The sequence below is a fragment of the Haemaphysalis longicornis genome, unplaced genomic scaffold, assembly GCF_048455015.1.
Source record: "Haemaphysalis longicornis isolate Haplotype H1 unplaced genomic scaffold, Haemaphysalis longicornis Haplotype H1 scaffold_10, whole genome shotgun sequence".
Lineage (NCBI taxonomy): Eukaryota > Metazoa > Arthropoda > Arachnida > Ixodida > Ixodidae > Haemaphysalis > Haemaphysalis longicornis.
The window spans coordinates 56,836,484-56,853,919 of record NW_027526204.1 but is presented as its reverse complement, the minus strand read 5'-3'; the positions used below and the strand labels follow the sequence as shown (position 1 = coordinate 56,853,919).

General features: G+C 42.8%; 1 protein-coding gene across 2 annotated transcripts; it reads left to right on the top strand.

Moving 5' to 3' along the window:
* The first annotated feature begins 2,134 nt into the window (after positions 1-2,134).
* LOC144158582 (uncharacterized) lies at positions 2,135-13,727 on the top strand. Of its 2 annotated transcripts, none has more exons than XM_077689566.1 (3): positions 2,135-2,193; positions 5,883-5,991; positions 10,142-13,727. In XM_077689566.1, exon 3 carries the CDS (start codon positions 10,299-10,301, stop codon positions 10,914-10,916), a length of 618 nt encoding a protein of 205 aa, XP_077545692.1. In that variant the 5' UTR covers positions 2,135-2,193; positions 5,883-5,991; positions 10,142-10,298; the 3' UTR covers positions 10,917-13,727. The 2 variants fall into 2 exon arrangements, with proteins under 2 accessions (XP_077545692.1, XP_077545691.1); XM_077689565.1 differs by having other exon boundaries at positions 5,880-5,991.
* The last annotated feature ends 3,709 nt before the right edge of the window (positions 13,728-17,436 follow it).

Below are 17,436 nucleotides of genomic sequence, written 5' to 3'. Positions count from 1 at the left end.
TGAACACTCGTGCCTTTTGAACCACGTTCTTGCTGAATCTTCAAGTGAGAAGTAAACATTTACAGCTTACATTCATTAGACCGCTTGTTGTGTACTGCAACGCGATTGAAACGATTGAGCTAGGACGCAGGTTCGATTCCCGGCCGCCGCGGCTGCTTTTCTGGTGGAGGCGAAAAGCAAAAACACTCGTGTGTACGAGATTTTGGCGCAAGTTAAAGATCTCCAGGTGGCTGAAATTAATCCGGAGTCCTCCACTACGGCGCGCCTCATCGCCTGCATTGTGTCGGGGCGTTAAACCCTACAATCAATCAATCAAAATAATTGAGCTACTCCTTGACATTGTTCAAGGTATCACCGTAAAACAACCCTGGTATACATTGCAGATGAACAACCAGTGGTAAGAAGGCTCCACTGCACTGGTTGGTTTGACAAGCTGTCATGGTTGTCGTAATGGAGCGGTGTCACCAGCAGGCCAAATTCTGGCTGTAGACCTCGATGTAGTGACTTGTGCACTGGTGTCATCTTCAGGTGAAAATCATGTTAGTCCACAAGTTGGCTTGGTTCGAAATGCACAGGCTTACCCTGCACCTCTACCACAATATTGCTAACTGGACGAACTTGATGGTGATGTGTGCCTGGTTAGGACTATAAAAATAGAATTTCAGAAAATGGAAGGATTTAAAATACAAGCGTTTCCATCACATGTCAAGACGTTTACTGATGCTGAAGCACCGCATATCGCCCAGGGCGGTTCTCTGTCACTCTCAAATCATAATCTGCTGTGGACTAAACCTATTAACGGCCACTACATGCTTATGAAAAAAAAATTACAAGTGGAGTTTATTTATTTGTGATTATCGCCTTTTGTGTTGTTATGGCAGGTTCAGGGCGGTAGTTGAAGCAGCTCAAGAGTAATGAGGCAGGTGACCATTATGCAAAAAGGAGTCTTTATGCCAAAAAACAAAAGGATGGGAAAGGAAGGAGAAAAAAACTGATAAAGAAGTCTAGAAATCAGGCGTAGCACGTAAAACCACTCTAGCAGCAAGGAGAGTTTGAGACCAAGCCCGCTAGGAATCTCACAAGGAAAGTTCTCACAGCTTTTGCGGTGGCGGCGTTGAGCAGAAGCTCCCATCGAAGGCGACTACCGCTGGCGGTTGCTATCGTTGATGCGGTGCAGCCCCAACATCGGAGCACAGCCACGGCGCCGTGATGACGGTAACATTGATTCTCCCAAAGGAGCTGGTTGGCTGGAAGCATGAGCGCTGCTTGGGGTAGCACTCTCGCAGTCCGGGCGACTGCCACTGCAGCGCAGAGTCTTCAGAGGATTGGTGTACCCGCAGTCCCTTTGACTACCGCTGGTCCGCCAGGCTACCTTGGGGTAGACGATCCCCATCGCTTCTCAAACTTCATCAAACACCGTGTCTCGTTCATCTTCTTCGCCTGCCTAGGCTAACCGCGATTAAATTGGATTGGACTATAGTCTGGCCATGGCATGCCAGTATTGCCTAAGTGTGGTGGACTTTCGGGGTGCGGGCACTATGGAGCGAAGGCGAGGTGCTTTCCCAGAACGACACAGAAATTTGACATTAGCTTTGGATTTAGGGGGGGGGGGGCGCTTGTTCGAATTTTTAAAGTATGCGGGCACACAGTGATAGTGTGATAGCACATGGAATCATGTCTAGCACAGAAGGGACAGAAAAATGCATGCATGGTGCATTCGTGGTTTTTTATTTAAAGGAAAGGTGGCTACTCTGTTCAACAACCAGTTTGCAAAAGCCATGTCTAAGGATTAAATTGTCTGCATACCCGTTATCTGCTGTAAGTGGAGCTGAAGTGAAACACTGTCAATGGGTTACTGCTTGTCCTTTTGCTGTTTAGTGCCTAAATCTTTATTGGTGGTTGTGTTTTGTGCTTTCAGAAGGCACAATACCTACAGGAGGCATACCGCAGGCAACAACATTGCTTCCAGAAGGCTGTGTCGTAGCAATGTATAAGGAGGCAGCCTCCAGCCATGATATATCCTGCAGCCGAAACACACAAGCCACTGTTCCTACCAATGCCATAGGTACCTGGCCTATTTAATGTAACTGCTGGTCTGTATGCGTTGCTGAACATGAACTTTCTTTGCAGGTACGCAGTGCTTTCTGACATTCCTCATCAGTGCAAGCTCCCAAACAGAGGAGGAATTTCCAGGTTAGGGTTGTGATGTTTTATTCTCACATGAGCGTTCTAGTACAAATCATTCAGCACGGTTGAAAAAAGCATTGTTATGGGTAGCTGCGTTCTGAATCATTTTTGTAGCATTTCACCTTGCTTTTCATTTGGTGGTAACCACAAGCCATGAAGATATTTTTATATTTGAACTTCAGTTGTGTGAAGTATGCCTGTGATAGTATTTAGTGTTGTGCTGGACACATTCTAAGAAACCTGGAAGTGGACTTGAGCAGTAAAGCTGACACAAAACACTGAAAACACAGGCACCCTCGAAGTGCCTGACATAAGCATGATAGGACACTACTGAAGCCTCATTCGTAGCAACGTTCCACACAGTTGCTGTGGTTCTATCAATGCAGTGCGAGGGCCCTTCTGAGAACAAAACAGCTGCAAAGGCCACAAATTCTATATAATAAAACACAGGTTCTCCTGAATGGGTCCTTACAAGTGGCAGCTACATTGGCAGTGTTTGTGAATAGTAGGTGCAGAATTTTGATGCAATTAAAGGTTGTCAAAGGAAAGGACATTGCTGTTTCTATGCACATGCCACGTTCCTCAAGGATAGGAGTGTGATTTCGAACAGGATGCATTTGATGCATTTCAAACATTTGTAAATGCATCAAAGCTTTGTATGTTGATTACCAATAGTCTGAGTGAAAAAGAAATTCCTAACTTGAGCAGTATTTTGTTAAAAAAAATTATGTGGCACTACCTCTAAACCTTGGTGAGAAGAGATTTTTTTGGCTTGTTTGTGTATGCATTTTTATGCAAAAAAATTGATTGCCGCAGAACTGCATAAAGCGCATAAAGGTACAGCTAGAAACATGCCTTTTGGTTATGTAATTTTCCACTCAAAGCAGTAAATTACAAAAGTAATAACTTGTGCAAAATATGAAAATATTGTGAAAGATTGGCTTACATCTGAACAAAAAAGGCTTTAAAAAATTTGAATTACAGAATATTTATTTATATTCAGAATATTTACATTCATCAGCAAAATGCTTAGTAATAATAAAATGCTTCATGTGGGTACTTATACAGGGAAGAAAATTACTTGTGTTATACCACAGCTTGCGATTGGCAAAAACAGTTTTCTGGGTGAAGTTCAAAAAGACATTGCAGTTATTCGTAGTGTCAGCCACAGTGTCTGAGGTGTGCAGAACACACAAAAAGGCCCGCTAATGCCTTCTTGACATAATTTTTGCCTAACCAGCCTAGAAAACAAGTTTGAGCCGCGCAAGTGCAGGTGAATACGTGGTATGTCTACGCTTCTTATGTAGAGAGGAAGGCTGATGAAATTTAGCATCTCTGCTGGTGTAACTACTTTTCATGATTCGTCAGCTTTGCTATACCCCAGTTTTTCTGGTATCATGGTCTGTGCATACTTATTTGTGCTTGAGAAAATCATTTCAATTACTTGTTTACTGAAGAAAGAAAAGCTGGAGGGTGATTCCACGAGAGAATGGACATGCGTGGACCCGTGCATTTTTGTTTTTTTCTCATATTTTTATCAGTAATGCGCAAGCGATAGGACAGCATAAAACGGCAATTCATTTGCCTATAGCACGCGCACCTTGCAAGAAAAAATTTCAGAGGTGGCGTGGGTGACACGCGATTTCCAGTTACTGCGGTTTTTTCCTGCTTTGGCGCTTTGAAAGCAAAAAATACACCAGAAACAAATCTTGCGTTCTGCCCTGAACAACAAAATTGGGAAATCACCTCAGACACTAAATTCTCACTAACTTTGACACTCCTATCTCTGTGTCTGTAATTGTGACCAACTTGTAAGTTATACGGAGTGTTCATCAGATATTTGTAAACATATCTGTAAAATATCACTTGTCTAGAAAACAAATATATCCAAAAATCGGTTGATACTAAAATAGAATGACTTTTTCTAGAATGCATCTTTAGAAGTCAAAATGAAAAAAACACCTGGTCTCACGATTTCACAAATTTTTTCTAATTTTTTTATCACAGCATAATGCGAAATTTGTTTTGGCGTATTTGTCATTTTGGCGTACTTTTTGTTTCAAAGTCTCTAGCTTGGGCATAACTCATAATAATATGGAAAAAAACAAATGCTTGTGTTCACGCATGTTTGTTCTCTCGTGAAATCACCCTCGAACACATTGATGGCTCTCAAAGTGGTGTGTGCCGGTGTGAAGCTCATGGCTGTCTTGTATACCTGGCTGCCTCCTCGTGCAGAACTCCAATCCTCGTTGATAAGGAAGCAGTAAATCTTGTCTAGGAATGTGGAAACCCTGTGGAATTTAGATCTCATAGCTCTATATGTGGATTCCTATTTGTGACTGTGTATGTCATGCGATTGCAGGCGACGCGCGTTACGCGATGAGGCAGTGTTCACAATTGCGACTAGGATGATGCGACTCTATGTAGTGGTGTTGCTTCCTGCTTCCCGTGCATGCACAATGTTCTTTGTGATTTTATTAAACACTTACACTCAAAGATGAAAATTGTATTATGCTGCCTTGAGAAGAACAGACATAAATTAGTGTTAAACATGTAGTACTTACCTGGAACACTGAAACAATGGAGTAAAAATTGTGGGTTGCAGCAGGAAAAGTTGAGGGAAACTACTTGAAGCAAGAAATTTTCAGCACATTATTGGATGCATAAATGCGGACATGTACTTTCACTCCACGACATTGTCGTTATAACCTGGAAAGGTGTCTTGTTTTTATGTACGATTTTGGTACGTTATCGAACCCCACAGCATTTACTTATCCTATCAAATGTGCTCCGATCAAAGGAAGAAGAGGCTGGAAATTAGTCTACCGTCTCAGCATTCCTGTAGCTTTTCTTGTAGATTGCTTGCCTGTTCAGTTCAACCCGTTTCTACTCACTGATGGGACCCACGCCATTAGTAGATTTGATCAAATAAGTATGGTGAACCTGCTGCAACAAGTGCATGCCAGACAGCCACTAGCAAGGCCAGTAGTAAAGTTTTCGGTACGCAGTAAATTCTGGAGCCGTGATTGGTTAATTGGTTTGCAATGCCTTCACGAAACAAGAGAAATTGGTCCAAGGGCTAACAGATACAACGTTGCAATGCAAAAAAAAGGAGGCGGTACTCCTGGCTGGCCTTCACAATCACTTTCTAGTTAAAAAATTATGAACTCAACAGCAAATGAAAACTCATTACTGCCACAAAATGGCCGATGGCACCAGAAGTTTTCCCACTCCCTGCATGAATTTCGAGCTGGCGTTTGAAAATTTTGGGAGCCGACACCCAATTTCCAAAAGCCACTACATATAGAGTTATGAAGTATTCGTGTATGCCCGGCATTTCTCTGCCCACTATAGCATTAGCCGAAGTCATGTTTGCAGTTACTGTTCTAGTGTTGTGTCACAAAAAAATGAAAAGGTAGTCTCTGACTACTGTAACGTAATGTGCACTTCTAGTTACAGCCATTTTTTCTACCAAAACAACTATCCTAAATAGCAGCATAGGAGAAATTTCCACTTAACCAATGTAAGCATGTTTGTTTTGTGTAACAAATTATGTGTTTTCATTCATTTCATTCATGTGTTTATTCATTGTGTTTTATATCCTGTTTCCCAAATGTTAAAATGAAAGGTATATCTGAGAATTGTGTAACAATAATTGTATTTAGCTGCGCGGACCATCATTTTTTTTCCAGTACAGGATGTGGACAAAGCCGAAGCTGGTGCCTTGGAGAAATTCCCTGATTCAGGAGGTGGTGATGACATTTTAGGAAAAGCTTGTCCTCACACCTGCTTCCACCACACAAGGTGGGTTGCAATGCTTGCAGTGTTGTTGATTGTAGAATATAAACAGTGTGCAGATCCTGGGCTTAAAACAGAATCTCATTTGGCTGAATGCACGAGGCCTCATGCAGCAAATGTGCCAATAATGCTCCTGTACAATTGGAAACAGCCTGTGTAACACCAGATTCAATTAATAGACCTCCACCTAATATGGGCATCAATATTATCACAGCCAAGATTGTTTACACCGAAAATGGCAAAAGGTTTTATCCGTGCAACAATCTTAAGCTGCAACATATTAGAGTTGGGGCAAAAGTGGTGATTTGCGCTGTATAATTCACATTTACAAGAATCAAAAACTGGTAACAATGAAACAGCACACTGCGGTGACTTGGAACAGAAACTTAGTTCCACGGGTGTTTAGTAAGGGGAGGAGCAAAGAGGGAAACAGAAAAAATGGCTCCAATTCACGCTGTGAAGGGGGTTGGACTGCGAAGCTGTAAACAAGACCCACAACTACTACCCATTTGATATCACGTAAATTCACACACATGGCTCTACAAAAAGTGAAACAAGTGACGACCCTGAGCACGAGGTCGCGGGTTCGATTCCCGGCCGCGGCGGCCGCTTTTCTGATGGAGGCCAAAAGCAAAAACGCCCGTGTGTGCGAGATTTCGGCGCACGTTAAAGATCCCCAGGTGGTCAAAATTAATCCGGAGCCCTCCACTACGGCGCGCCTCATCGCCTGCGTTGCGTCGGCGCGTTAAACCCCGCAATCAATCATCAATCAACAAGTGATGACCGAAATAGCATCGAAAACAGAGAGGAGTGTCTTGCGAAGGGTGAGGAGGGCGGCACACACAGCTGTGACATCATCCCTCTCACTGCCTCCCCCTCATTCTTGTTGCATGCGTCGCCGCCAAAGAGTGTCCTCCCCCACTTCAGACTCTGTTCCGTCTGCTGCTAATCCAAACCATGTGAAGCCGTTATCATAGATTATGTGGTTTGCACTTCACGCGAGGGTTTGTATGAACGCACGTGGTAGAAACGCCACTGTGATCGTTGGGTTTCTTGTCTGTCTCCCCGTCTCCTCATGTAGGTGTAGCTTAGTCGGTAAAACGATGGGCTGTCACTTCATTACTCTATTCAGGTCCAGGTTAATTCCTGGCCAGGCCAGTTATTTCTTTTATTGGTTCGTGGGAGTTATTTGTTGGCGCTGACGGTTGCAACAAAACCCTTGCCCGGTAGAGGTATGTTGCTTCGCAGTAAAATACCAAATAAGTGAAGCCATACAAGTGAGAGGATACGGTGTGAGTACTGAGTTCAGTCACTTGCATTGGCAACAAAACTGTCAAGTAGTCTCCTCAATAAGCTTTTCTACACGAGCACCTGCATTCTTGGGTAGGAATGGAAAGGTGACTCCCTGTGCCAGTTTTGAGGTTGCTTGGTCTTTGTACAATCATTTCAATAACACCCTGTCTGACCTAAGGCATGTTCTAGATGCCATCCAAATGACATTTGTGGCACCTCAGGGAGATGCCAAGGAGAGTTGTTTTACACGAATGCCACCTGTCAGCTTTCTGAGATAATGTGTCGGCAGAGCCCAATAAGTCTGTGCTCAAAAGCCAACAGGTCAATGCAGCATGTTTTGCCACCATCTTTAGAATCTCGGAATCATAGATACTTGTATTCACCTGCCACTCACCAGTGTGCAGACTTTGTGGTGGATGCAGTCTGCAGAGGTTTACCCGCACCTGTGAGAATCCCAGATACCAGTGGGCCCCACTAGGATGTTATTATTAGGTCATTCTGGTGACAAAAAGGCGGAATGTCATGACTTTTCACTGTTTCTGTTACAACTCCAGAGTGGCAGAGGATTGTCGTCTTGTCAGCCTGCCTATTGGTTGAAGTGCCGGTTCAATGTCAATGGAGGTGGCGGTTGCCTGTGGCAGAACCACCCTCCGTAGTGTCACCTGGCGAGTCATGTGTGACTGGGAATACTCCATTTATCGCCCACTCGGGATGCACGAGATGGAACACCTCTGTGTATGGCTGCACATGGTGTGCCTTCAATTAAAGACTAGCCCCCAGTGGATACCACATGTGCGCACAGCAGCAAAATCGATCTGAGACTCTCTAATGCCAACCCTAATACAGGCTTGTTTGCTACCACTCGCTGCCTCACGCATCAGTTGTTAGATTGGGTAGTGGTAAGTTCATGGGCACCCCAAAAAGGCGAGGAATGAAAGTCAAATCCAACATCATCCACACCACAAATGGTGTGGTGAGGGACCCATGTCTGCACTACCCAGGCCAACCAGAAAGGAATGCACTTGGCTTTCCATCACACATGCACACTGCCACACACCTCTTTAGCTGCTGGTACTCACCGTATGGTACCGGCGTTTTGCCCATGGGGCATTGCGTGAAGGCAGGTGTGGGTGGTGAGGGGGTCTGCATCACCACCTCTCTGTTCTCTCCAGAGTGGATGGTTGATGCTCCGGTGGTTGAGTACACAGCAGACAACTGTTTTTTGGCTGCCTTTTTCTATGACTCTTTGGCGTAGCCTTACTTGAGTTGATACCTCCAAAAGTCATTTACCGAGTCCTCAGACAAACCTGCCAACAAAACACGTGATTTCCCCCCCAAAACTGAACCGAGTTTCTTGTGGCAGCATGGTTTCATGGTTTTCCTCAAAAGTGTTCGAGGCACTGTGTGATATTGCAATTTGTAAGTGTGTGAATGAAAACCCCGGGCTAAACTGGTTTCACAGAGAAGTAAGAAAGCACTCAAGCTGTCTGAAGTGGGCTAATGAAATCAGACAATGCGGTAACCTACAAGTGTTTTCCAGTACCAATACATATAAGGAGGGCTTGCCATCTTGCATCATATATCTAAGAAGTGCTCTTGGCACTGTGCTCCAAGTGAGTTGCTGCAGAGGTTAATTTCAGTGCAACTGTACTGAGGTATCCAACTATCTTCAATGGTATCGCCTTCTAAACTGTGTGATTTTGTGGTGTGTCTAAACACCAAAGACCTATACTTTTTACTTACACATGCTCAGCTTGTGGCTGTGGTTACTGAGTGGATGGACCACTGTGATGCCTTAGGCCTCCAAAATGCCAGCACAGTGAATGTCACCACCTTCTTTTGCTTCTAGCCTTCATTGGCTGAAACGTCAACATACCCACTCACATATATGGCTTCACAGCTGAACAGGAGATGTGATGATTATGCTTTCTGTCATCAAATTGAAAAGCATAGGTTCCTCATAACTTTTTGTTTTCGGCTGCACTAAATTTGAATGGAAATTTATGCCACAGCTGTGTTTTTACTCGGGATTCTTATGAGCTATATTTTGTCAGATACACATAAGATGGCGTTTTTTATCAATCTCCAAACCGGCCAATGTAGTTGTACATTTCCAACCACAACCTGTCAAAAGTGTGTGCACAAGTTATTAACACATGTATTAATGTATTAACAGGTCCTGAAGTAATTTAGTGAGAAAATATATTTTTTTAATGCATGGCGTTAGTGTTCGCACAGTGGCAGACGAGGACTGTCTGGGTACTGTGTATGTTGTGCTACAAGTTCCAGAGACTAGTTGTCTCCCCTATAACAGGTGAGCTATAGATGCAGGTGCAGTAGAGATATTTTAGCGCTTTACTGAAGTTTTTTTGAAGTGCAGCATAAATCTCACTTATACTCTTACAAAAAATGTTAGGATACTTATGTTAGACTTTTTCAGTTACTATGTTGGAGAGTTTGTTTTGTGCATCAATAAAAAACAATTCGTCATACTTCTGATTATATATTTCCGTTCAACTGTATTTTAAGCACTATTATTCACCTAAAAAGATAGTTTTTGCTACTCACAAGCCTGTTGGTAATAAGGTAGTTAGAGCTAAGTTTAGTATGATAAGAATACAAATGATAAATTTTGTGAGTGATCTATGCAGAAAGAACCAACTGCGGGGGCTTTTTTAGATTGTTAGTTTGGAAATTGTCAGGCAGCTTGTCCCCTCAATGGTCTCTACATAGTGACCGTGTTTGTGTGAACACTATGCATTTTTTAAAGTAAAGATGTGATCTAGCCTTTTTTCTTTACTATTCCCGCACAGTGTTTCTAATGTTTCTCATTTCTCCCACTAAAGATTTTTTCCGCTTACAGCAAACATATCCATTTTGGAGAGAAGCTGCATTCCTGCTTGCCCTGTGCACAACGCGACCCCCAGACCGGTTATGCAACAGTGTGTCCCCCTTGCAACAAGGCACCCTTCGTCTGCACTCTTTGTAAACAAGGCTTCCATAAAAAATGCAGCCTGGACATGCACATGAGACAGCACACCGGCAAGGTTATCCACATGTGTAGCATTTGTAATAGGACCTTCACTCACAAGTCTCACATGGTCAGGCATGAAAGATTGCACTCTGGTGAAAAGCCTTATGTGTGTAGTGTTTGTCAGAAGAGCTTTTCTCAAAAATGCCATCTGGTTACACATGAAAGATCACACTCTGGTGTGAGACTCTATGTGTGTAGCGTCTGTCAGAAAAGTTTTACTCAAAAAAGTAACCTTGACAGGCATAAAAAATTGCACTCTAGTGAAAGGCCATATGTGTGTAACATCTGTCAAAAGGCCTTTACTCAACGAGCCCACCTGGTTCCTCATGAAAAAGTTCACTCGGGAGAGAGGCCCTATATCTGTAGCATCTGTCAAAAAAGCTTCACTCAAAAGTGTCACCTGGCTGTTCATGAAAAATTACACTCTGGTCTAAGGCCCTATGCATGTAGCATCTGTCAGAAGAGCTTTACTCTAAAAGGCAACATGGTTGCTCATGAAAGATTGCACTTCAGTGAGAGGCGCTTTGTGTGTAGCACATGTAATAAGAGCTTTACAAAAAGATCCAGACTTATTGCTCATGAAATATTGCACTGTGGTGAATAGCCCTATGTGTGCAGCACCTGTAAGAAAAGCTTTGCCAGAAGAGACCTGGTTTTTTGATAAAAGAGTGCACTCTGTTGAAGGGCCCCACAAGTGTAGCTTATCCTTTACCTTTACTTGAAGTGCCTACCTGGACATCCATGAAAGATTGCGCCCTAGTGTCGAGTTTATCAGTGTAGCAGCTTTCAGACAAGCTTTATTGCAATGTCCTAGCTCGTTAACTGTGAAATAATGCACTGCAGTGAGAGGCCCTGCACAAGTAGAAGTGTCAGTAAACCTTTAGAGCTAAGAGAAACCGGGTTTTAAATGAAAAAAAGGGAGTCTGGAGAAACACGACGTTTGTAGATCCTCAAAAGTTTTACTAGAAAATCCGACGTGGTCAAACAAGAAAGAATGCACTCACTTATGAAGCCATATGGGTGTAGCGTCTCAAAAGAGCTTTGTTATAGATGTGACCTGGCTTGTTGTAAAAGATAGCACTCTAGGGGGGCCCCTGTGCCTATTGCATGTGTCGAAAGTGCTTTGCTGACAAATGTTCACTTCTTAAGCACAAAAAAATGCATAGCAGCGAAAGGTACACTTCATAATATGTCGGAAATGTTTCCCAAGAAGTGGCATAATTTTTTTGGTGTTTTGTCTCTGAGATGCAATTATAAATCTGATAACTAAAAAATTTGCAAATCGCAATTTTACTTTACAATGCACATATTGTTCTGAATAATTTTGATGTGAATTTAAATTGTTATAAAAAGTAACCAGCTAAAGACATGATCAGTGCATTAACTGCAGTGACCGCTGACTTTTACCACACCACAGAACAGTTAACTTGAGTGGCAATTGTTATGCAACTCTCAAGGCCCTAATTAGCACTCTCCTGCACACGGGAAAAGCAGTGATTTTCGGTAATCTAGCAAACAATTTTTTCTAGTCTAAAAATATGCAACATATCAGTGTATGGTATTGAATTGTATGAAAGTAAATGTTCTTTGCACTGGGGGTAATTGTTTCAAACAAGAATTCTTATTTGCAAAAGAAAAGGGAAAAAAAGCTGTACAAAAAAGACTTGGACAAACACAAAAAATGATCGTAAACATCCGTATTGCTCCACAAAGAAAGAACAGACAAAATCTAAGATAAATGATTATAAACATCCGTATTGCTCCACAAAGAAAGAGGAGACAAAATCTAAGATGCTTTTTGTAGCTATACTACCAGTACAAAACGCTTGGAAATATTAAACACCTAGCTGTAAACTTTCTTGATTTACAAAAAGATTAGCACTAGTGGGTTTCCCGCCACTGCAAAGCAGTTCCTCGAAGCACAGGTTGGCCGCACATGCAATGCAGTAAACATTGTTTTTCTGCTCCGCTCTTTTTTGTGTATAGCACAATTTACAGTTTCGGTATTTTTGCAATTTCTCGGTCTTGCATTGAATGGGGGTATCCGGTGGAGGGCCCCTTGCACCCATTATTGCTCTTGGTGCTGAAATCCGATGACAAAACAGTCTTTGGAGTCACTGCTCCTAGTGTAATTCAAAAGTCATGCGTACCATTGTCCAAGTCACTAAAAATTGGGTGTTTTTGCGGCACCGTAGTGCACAATGCCTACGCCATCTTCCTATCACCCGAGCACCCATCACATGACACCATTGGTGCGTTAAAAAATCACTAAGCACAAAAAAGAAATCAAAAAGAGTAAGTGTCTCTACCACTCAGTAAATGGCACCAGCTATCAAAGCGCACTTGAACGGGAAAACAAAATCTCAAATTTAAAGCCTCGATACTATACTACTGATTTGCGTGGGCAGCAAGATGTTAGGGTTGTGAGAATTAGTTTGTGGTTGATGCACTGAGCAGTAGTTTTTTAGGGAGTTGCACCAAATTCAGCTCTGCTCATGGCATCTGTGTCACCACCAAGACCTGCTACCCCTGATTTTCCAGTAACCAGATGACAACACACTGGTGCTCTAAACACTTGCACATAACGAGAACAAACATTATGTTCAGGGTCCCTTCTGATCTTGAATCCACCAGCCACAAGTATATATAGTTTTCGAAATGCTGTGATAATGTAGCTTTCGCAAGAGTTGGCTATGTACCTGTGCAAGAAAAAACGCACAATTCTGTCCATCTCATTCTAATTCATTTTTTTCGTCTGGCTATGCCCTATTCTGGAAAGATTTATACTAGTCATTTGTATGTGTACAATATTTCCTGACATGCAGGAGTTCAAATGTGTGCAAGCAGTCGATAGCTACCTTATAGGCCATAAATGCCGGGACTACTAAGCCATCTGTTATGGTGCCTCTAGAACTCCCAATGGGATGACAGTACATAGTCACCTATGGCTCATGCGGTATAGTGGCTTCTTGTCACCTGCTTCCACAGGTTTCTTTATTGTGAAAATTGTGGTCATGCATGTAACACAACAAAGAGCTTGACAAATAAAAGCTGTCGGTTCTGTTATGCATGTTTCTAATTGTATGAGTACCTTGGCCACACCAGATTGCCACTGTGCAGCATAGCATGCAAGTATTGCATATTTTTTTTAGAGTCGAGTTGATCACAGGATCTTCATGCTCTGGTACACTGGCGTGATTTGCTTAGCGATGCCATTTTGTTCCAAGGTCAGGCATACTGCCTTGTTCATCAGGTCACAAAGATAATTCTTTTTGTGACAAGCTACTTCCCGAATGCCAGCTGTACATTTTGAAACCTAATTGTGCTAAAACTAAAATGACTTTTGGTTGCTGGTATTAGTCATGTATTAGTCATTTGTGCTTCATGAAATCAAGAGGTAAAAACCAAAAAAATGCATTGTGCTTTGTGCAACAAGCCAACACCTGAACATCAATCGTGCTTTTGAACCTAAAAATAGAAATTATAAGCTCAGCCAAAGCAACGGGTGTAATTTTTGATGAGACCTTGTCCTGCAATAACTACATAAGCTCCTCTAGAGCTAAAGTTTCTGAAGGTGTGGGAGTGGTCTGGGTGGAACAATATTGAAAGTAACAATGTGTTTTACAGTGCTTTATATTTAAGTGCAGCTACGGTGACCTTGCTTGAGGCATGACATCAGCATCAAATATTTATAATTTTTGTCTTTTACAGAAGAAACATTCATATAATGTTACACACCATTTTATTTCCCTACTTAAACGTTATTGTGACGACTGCAGCTGCTCAAAATTCTTCACTTATTGCAATTTTGATTAGAGCTAAGATAAAGAAAGTAACAAACATCTGGCCGAAACTGTAAGTACCATAGCCGTTTGTGTCGTCATCTTGCTTTTTAAAGTACATGGTCGTCACAATGTTGGCTAATACACGAAAGAGAAATCACAATACACAAGTGCTCCACTGTACATTGCTTATTTTCTTAAACAACCTGACTTCACAGAAAATTGATATTGCGCGAGTAGCTCTTTGAAAGATTACTTCAGTTCAAGGTATGTTACTGGTTTCCTTTGTTCTTTTCCTGAACTGTTTTTTTTTCATATTTACGTGTATGCTTTTAGCACTGTGGGAATTTGCTTCTTTGGACTGTATCTTGTTGCCACTTGAGGTGGCTTGGAATACCTGTTGATGCTCGTCACACCAGTGGAAGCCACCGTGCTGTGCCAACACATGGCATCAATGCTCATAGACTGTCTATACTATATTATCGTCTCCTGGGAAAGTTTACCAGCGATCGTACCACTGACTTCTACTGCACACTCCGTGATAATGCCTGTAGGATTGCCGCTGGCTTCCTGTGTCGTAAACTGTTTCATCGGTTAGAGCTGAATATCAGTTCCGCAGCGCGATCCTGAATTCTTCAACTTTCCACCTTACTGTTAGCTCATTGATACACTTCTTTTATACTAGGCCCCCTCTTCAAATCTGGCCTAATTCGAGATCTTACCATACGCTGGTCACTACACCTCACCCTTCCGAGCACTTCCACATCCTGCACAAAGCCAGGGTTATCGCATAGCATTAAGTCTATTTCATTTTTATGCTACCGATTCGGGCTCCTCTATGTCCAATTCTGCCTCTCCCGTTTGCAGAAGAAGGTATTTATGATGTGTACATTATTCCAGTCTTCGAACTCTACTAATAACTCCCCTCTTTTATCTCTACAACCCAGACCATAGTTCCCAACTGCCTTGTCTCCAGCCTCTTGCCTTCTTTTGCATTGAAGACTCCTATAACTACGGTATACTGTGTTTTTACTTTAGCCATTGCCAATTCCACATCTTCATAGAAGCGTTCAACTAGCTGGTCATCATGGCTGGCAGGAGTTGAAAGATTTAATGGGAAACGGCAAAGCATGATAATGTCCACCTCAGCTCACAGAATAAAACTAGCGGATCTTCCGAAGTTAATAAGCGCAAGACAGCTGACATACGAAACTATAATATGGAGAGGATTGAGCATGCTGTAAAGAACGGAGGCAGCCTGAAAACGGAAAATGCGTGTAGGCATGGGGAAAAATCAGATGTACGCACTTAAACATGGGCAAGGCAATGTTATCACAAATTGGGAGAAAATAGTTTTAGTAGCCACGACATTCAGGTTAATACTGAACGAGGAAGTAGTTCACAGGAGGTAGACATCCCACGAGTAACGACAGAAGAAGTAAAGAAGGCTTTGACAGAAATGCAAGGGGGCAAAGCACCTGGTAAGGGTCAGATAACAGCAGACTTCTTGAAGAATTGCGGCCAAATTGTACTTGAAAAACTGGCAAACCTGTATACGCAACGCCTAATGACCGCGACTGTAATGGAATCTTGGAAGAAAGCGGACATCCTCCTAATCCTTAAGAAAGGTGACATGAAGGACTTGAAAAATTACAGGCCAATCTGCTTGCTCTCAGTCGTCAACAAGGTACTTACCAAGGTAATCGCTAACAGAAACCTTAGATTTCAGTCATCCTCATGAGCAAGCAGGGTTTTGTAGAGGCTATTCAACAACGCACCATATTCACATGATCAATCAGGTGATAGAGAAATGTACGGAGTATACTCAACCCCTATATAGACTTCAAAGATTATGAGAAAGCATTTGATTCATTTGAAACCTCGGCAGTTATTCAGGCATTGCGGAATCAGGGTGGAGACGAGCATTACGTATGAGTACTAGAGAATATCTTAAATTGGCCCACAACTACCATTGTCTTCCATAAGGAGAGCCGTAAAATACCTATAAGGGCGCAGACAGGGAGACACAATCTATCCAATGTTATTCACAGCATGTTTTCAAGAGGTATTCAGAACATTGGATTGGCAACAGGTGGGTGTGATGGTTAATTGAGAATACCTCAGTACCCGCCGCGGTGGCTCAGTGGCTATGGCGTCGCGCTGCTGAGCACGAGGTCGCGGGTTCGATTCCCGGCCGCTTTTCTGATGGAGGCGAAAACCAAAAACACCCGTGTGTACGAGATTTCGGCGCACGTTAAAGATCCCCAGGTGGTCAAAATTAATCCGGAGCCCTCCACTACGGCGCGCCTCATCGTCTGCGTTGCGTCAGCGTGTTAAACCCTACAATAAATCAATCAATACCTCAGTAACCTCAGATTTGCTGCTGATGTTGCCTTGCTAAGGAACACGCGACGAATTGCAAAGCATGATAACCGCACTGGACAATCAGAGTACAATGTTAGGCCTGAAAATTAATATACAGAAAACTAAAGTAATGCTTAATAACCTGGTGAGAGCCCAGCGGTTTGAGATAAATGGCGAGGCAGTGGAAGTGGTAAGTGAATATCTTTGGCCAAGTTGTGACACCAGATCCCAACCATTAGGCAGAGATAATTAGAAGGATAAAGATGGGGTGGAGTGCATTCGGCAGGAATAGTCAGATAATGAATGGCAGCCTACTATTGTCCCTGAAGAGCAAAGCATATAACAGCTGCATCTTACCGGTACTGACGTACGTGGCAGAATGTTGGGGGCTCACTAAAAGGGTTCAACTTAAATTGAAGGCAACTCAGTGAGCAGTGGGATGGAAGATGATAGGTGTAACATTAAGGGACAAGAAGAGAGCGGAGTGAGTGAGGGAACAAACGCGTGTTAAGGACATAGTAGCAGAAATTAATAAGAAATTGGTGTGGGCAGGGCACGTAGTGCGAAGGCCAGATAACTGTTGGTCATTAGGGGCAACTTAGTGGATCCCTAGAGAAGGCAAGCGTGGCAGGGGGCGGCAGAAAGTTAGATTGGAAAATGAAATCAAGAAGTTTGCTGGATTAAATTGGTCGCAGTCAGGGCAGGACCGGGATAATTGGAGATCTATGGGAGAGGCATTCCTGCAGTGGGCGTGGATAGGCTGATGATGATGATGATTGTTTTATGCTTCAAGTGTGACACTCAATGGTAGAGCACTGGTTTGTGCTGTGTACTTCTGTGATCAAGAAGTAATGTTGCATGTGGTAAGCCAGCTATCTTAGTTTGATAGGGAGAGTTTTTCGCCCTGACGGCACTAGCCTGGAATAATCTTTGATCTCCAGTGTTCTTGAAGTAAATCCATGGTCAAGAAACAATCGC

Coding starts and splice junctions, on each gene's coding strand:
- LOC144158582 (XM_077689566.1), top strand. CDS start 10,299: ATGCACATGAGACAGCACACCGGCAAGGTTATCCACATGTGTAGCATT.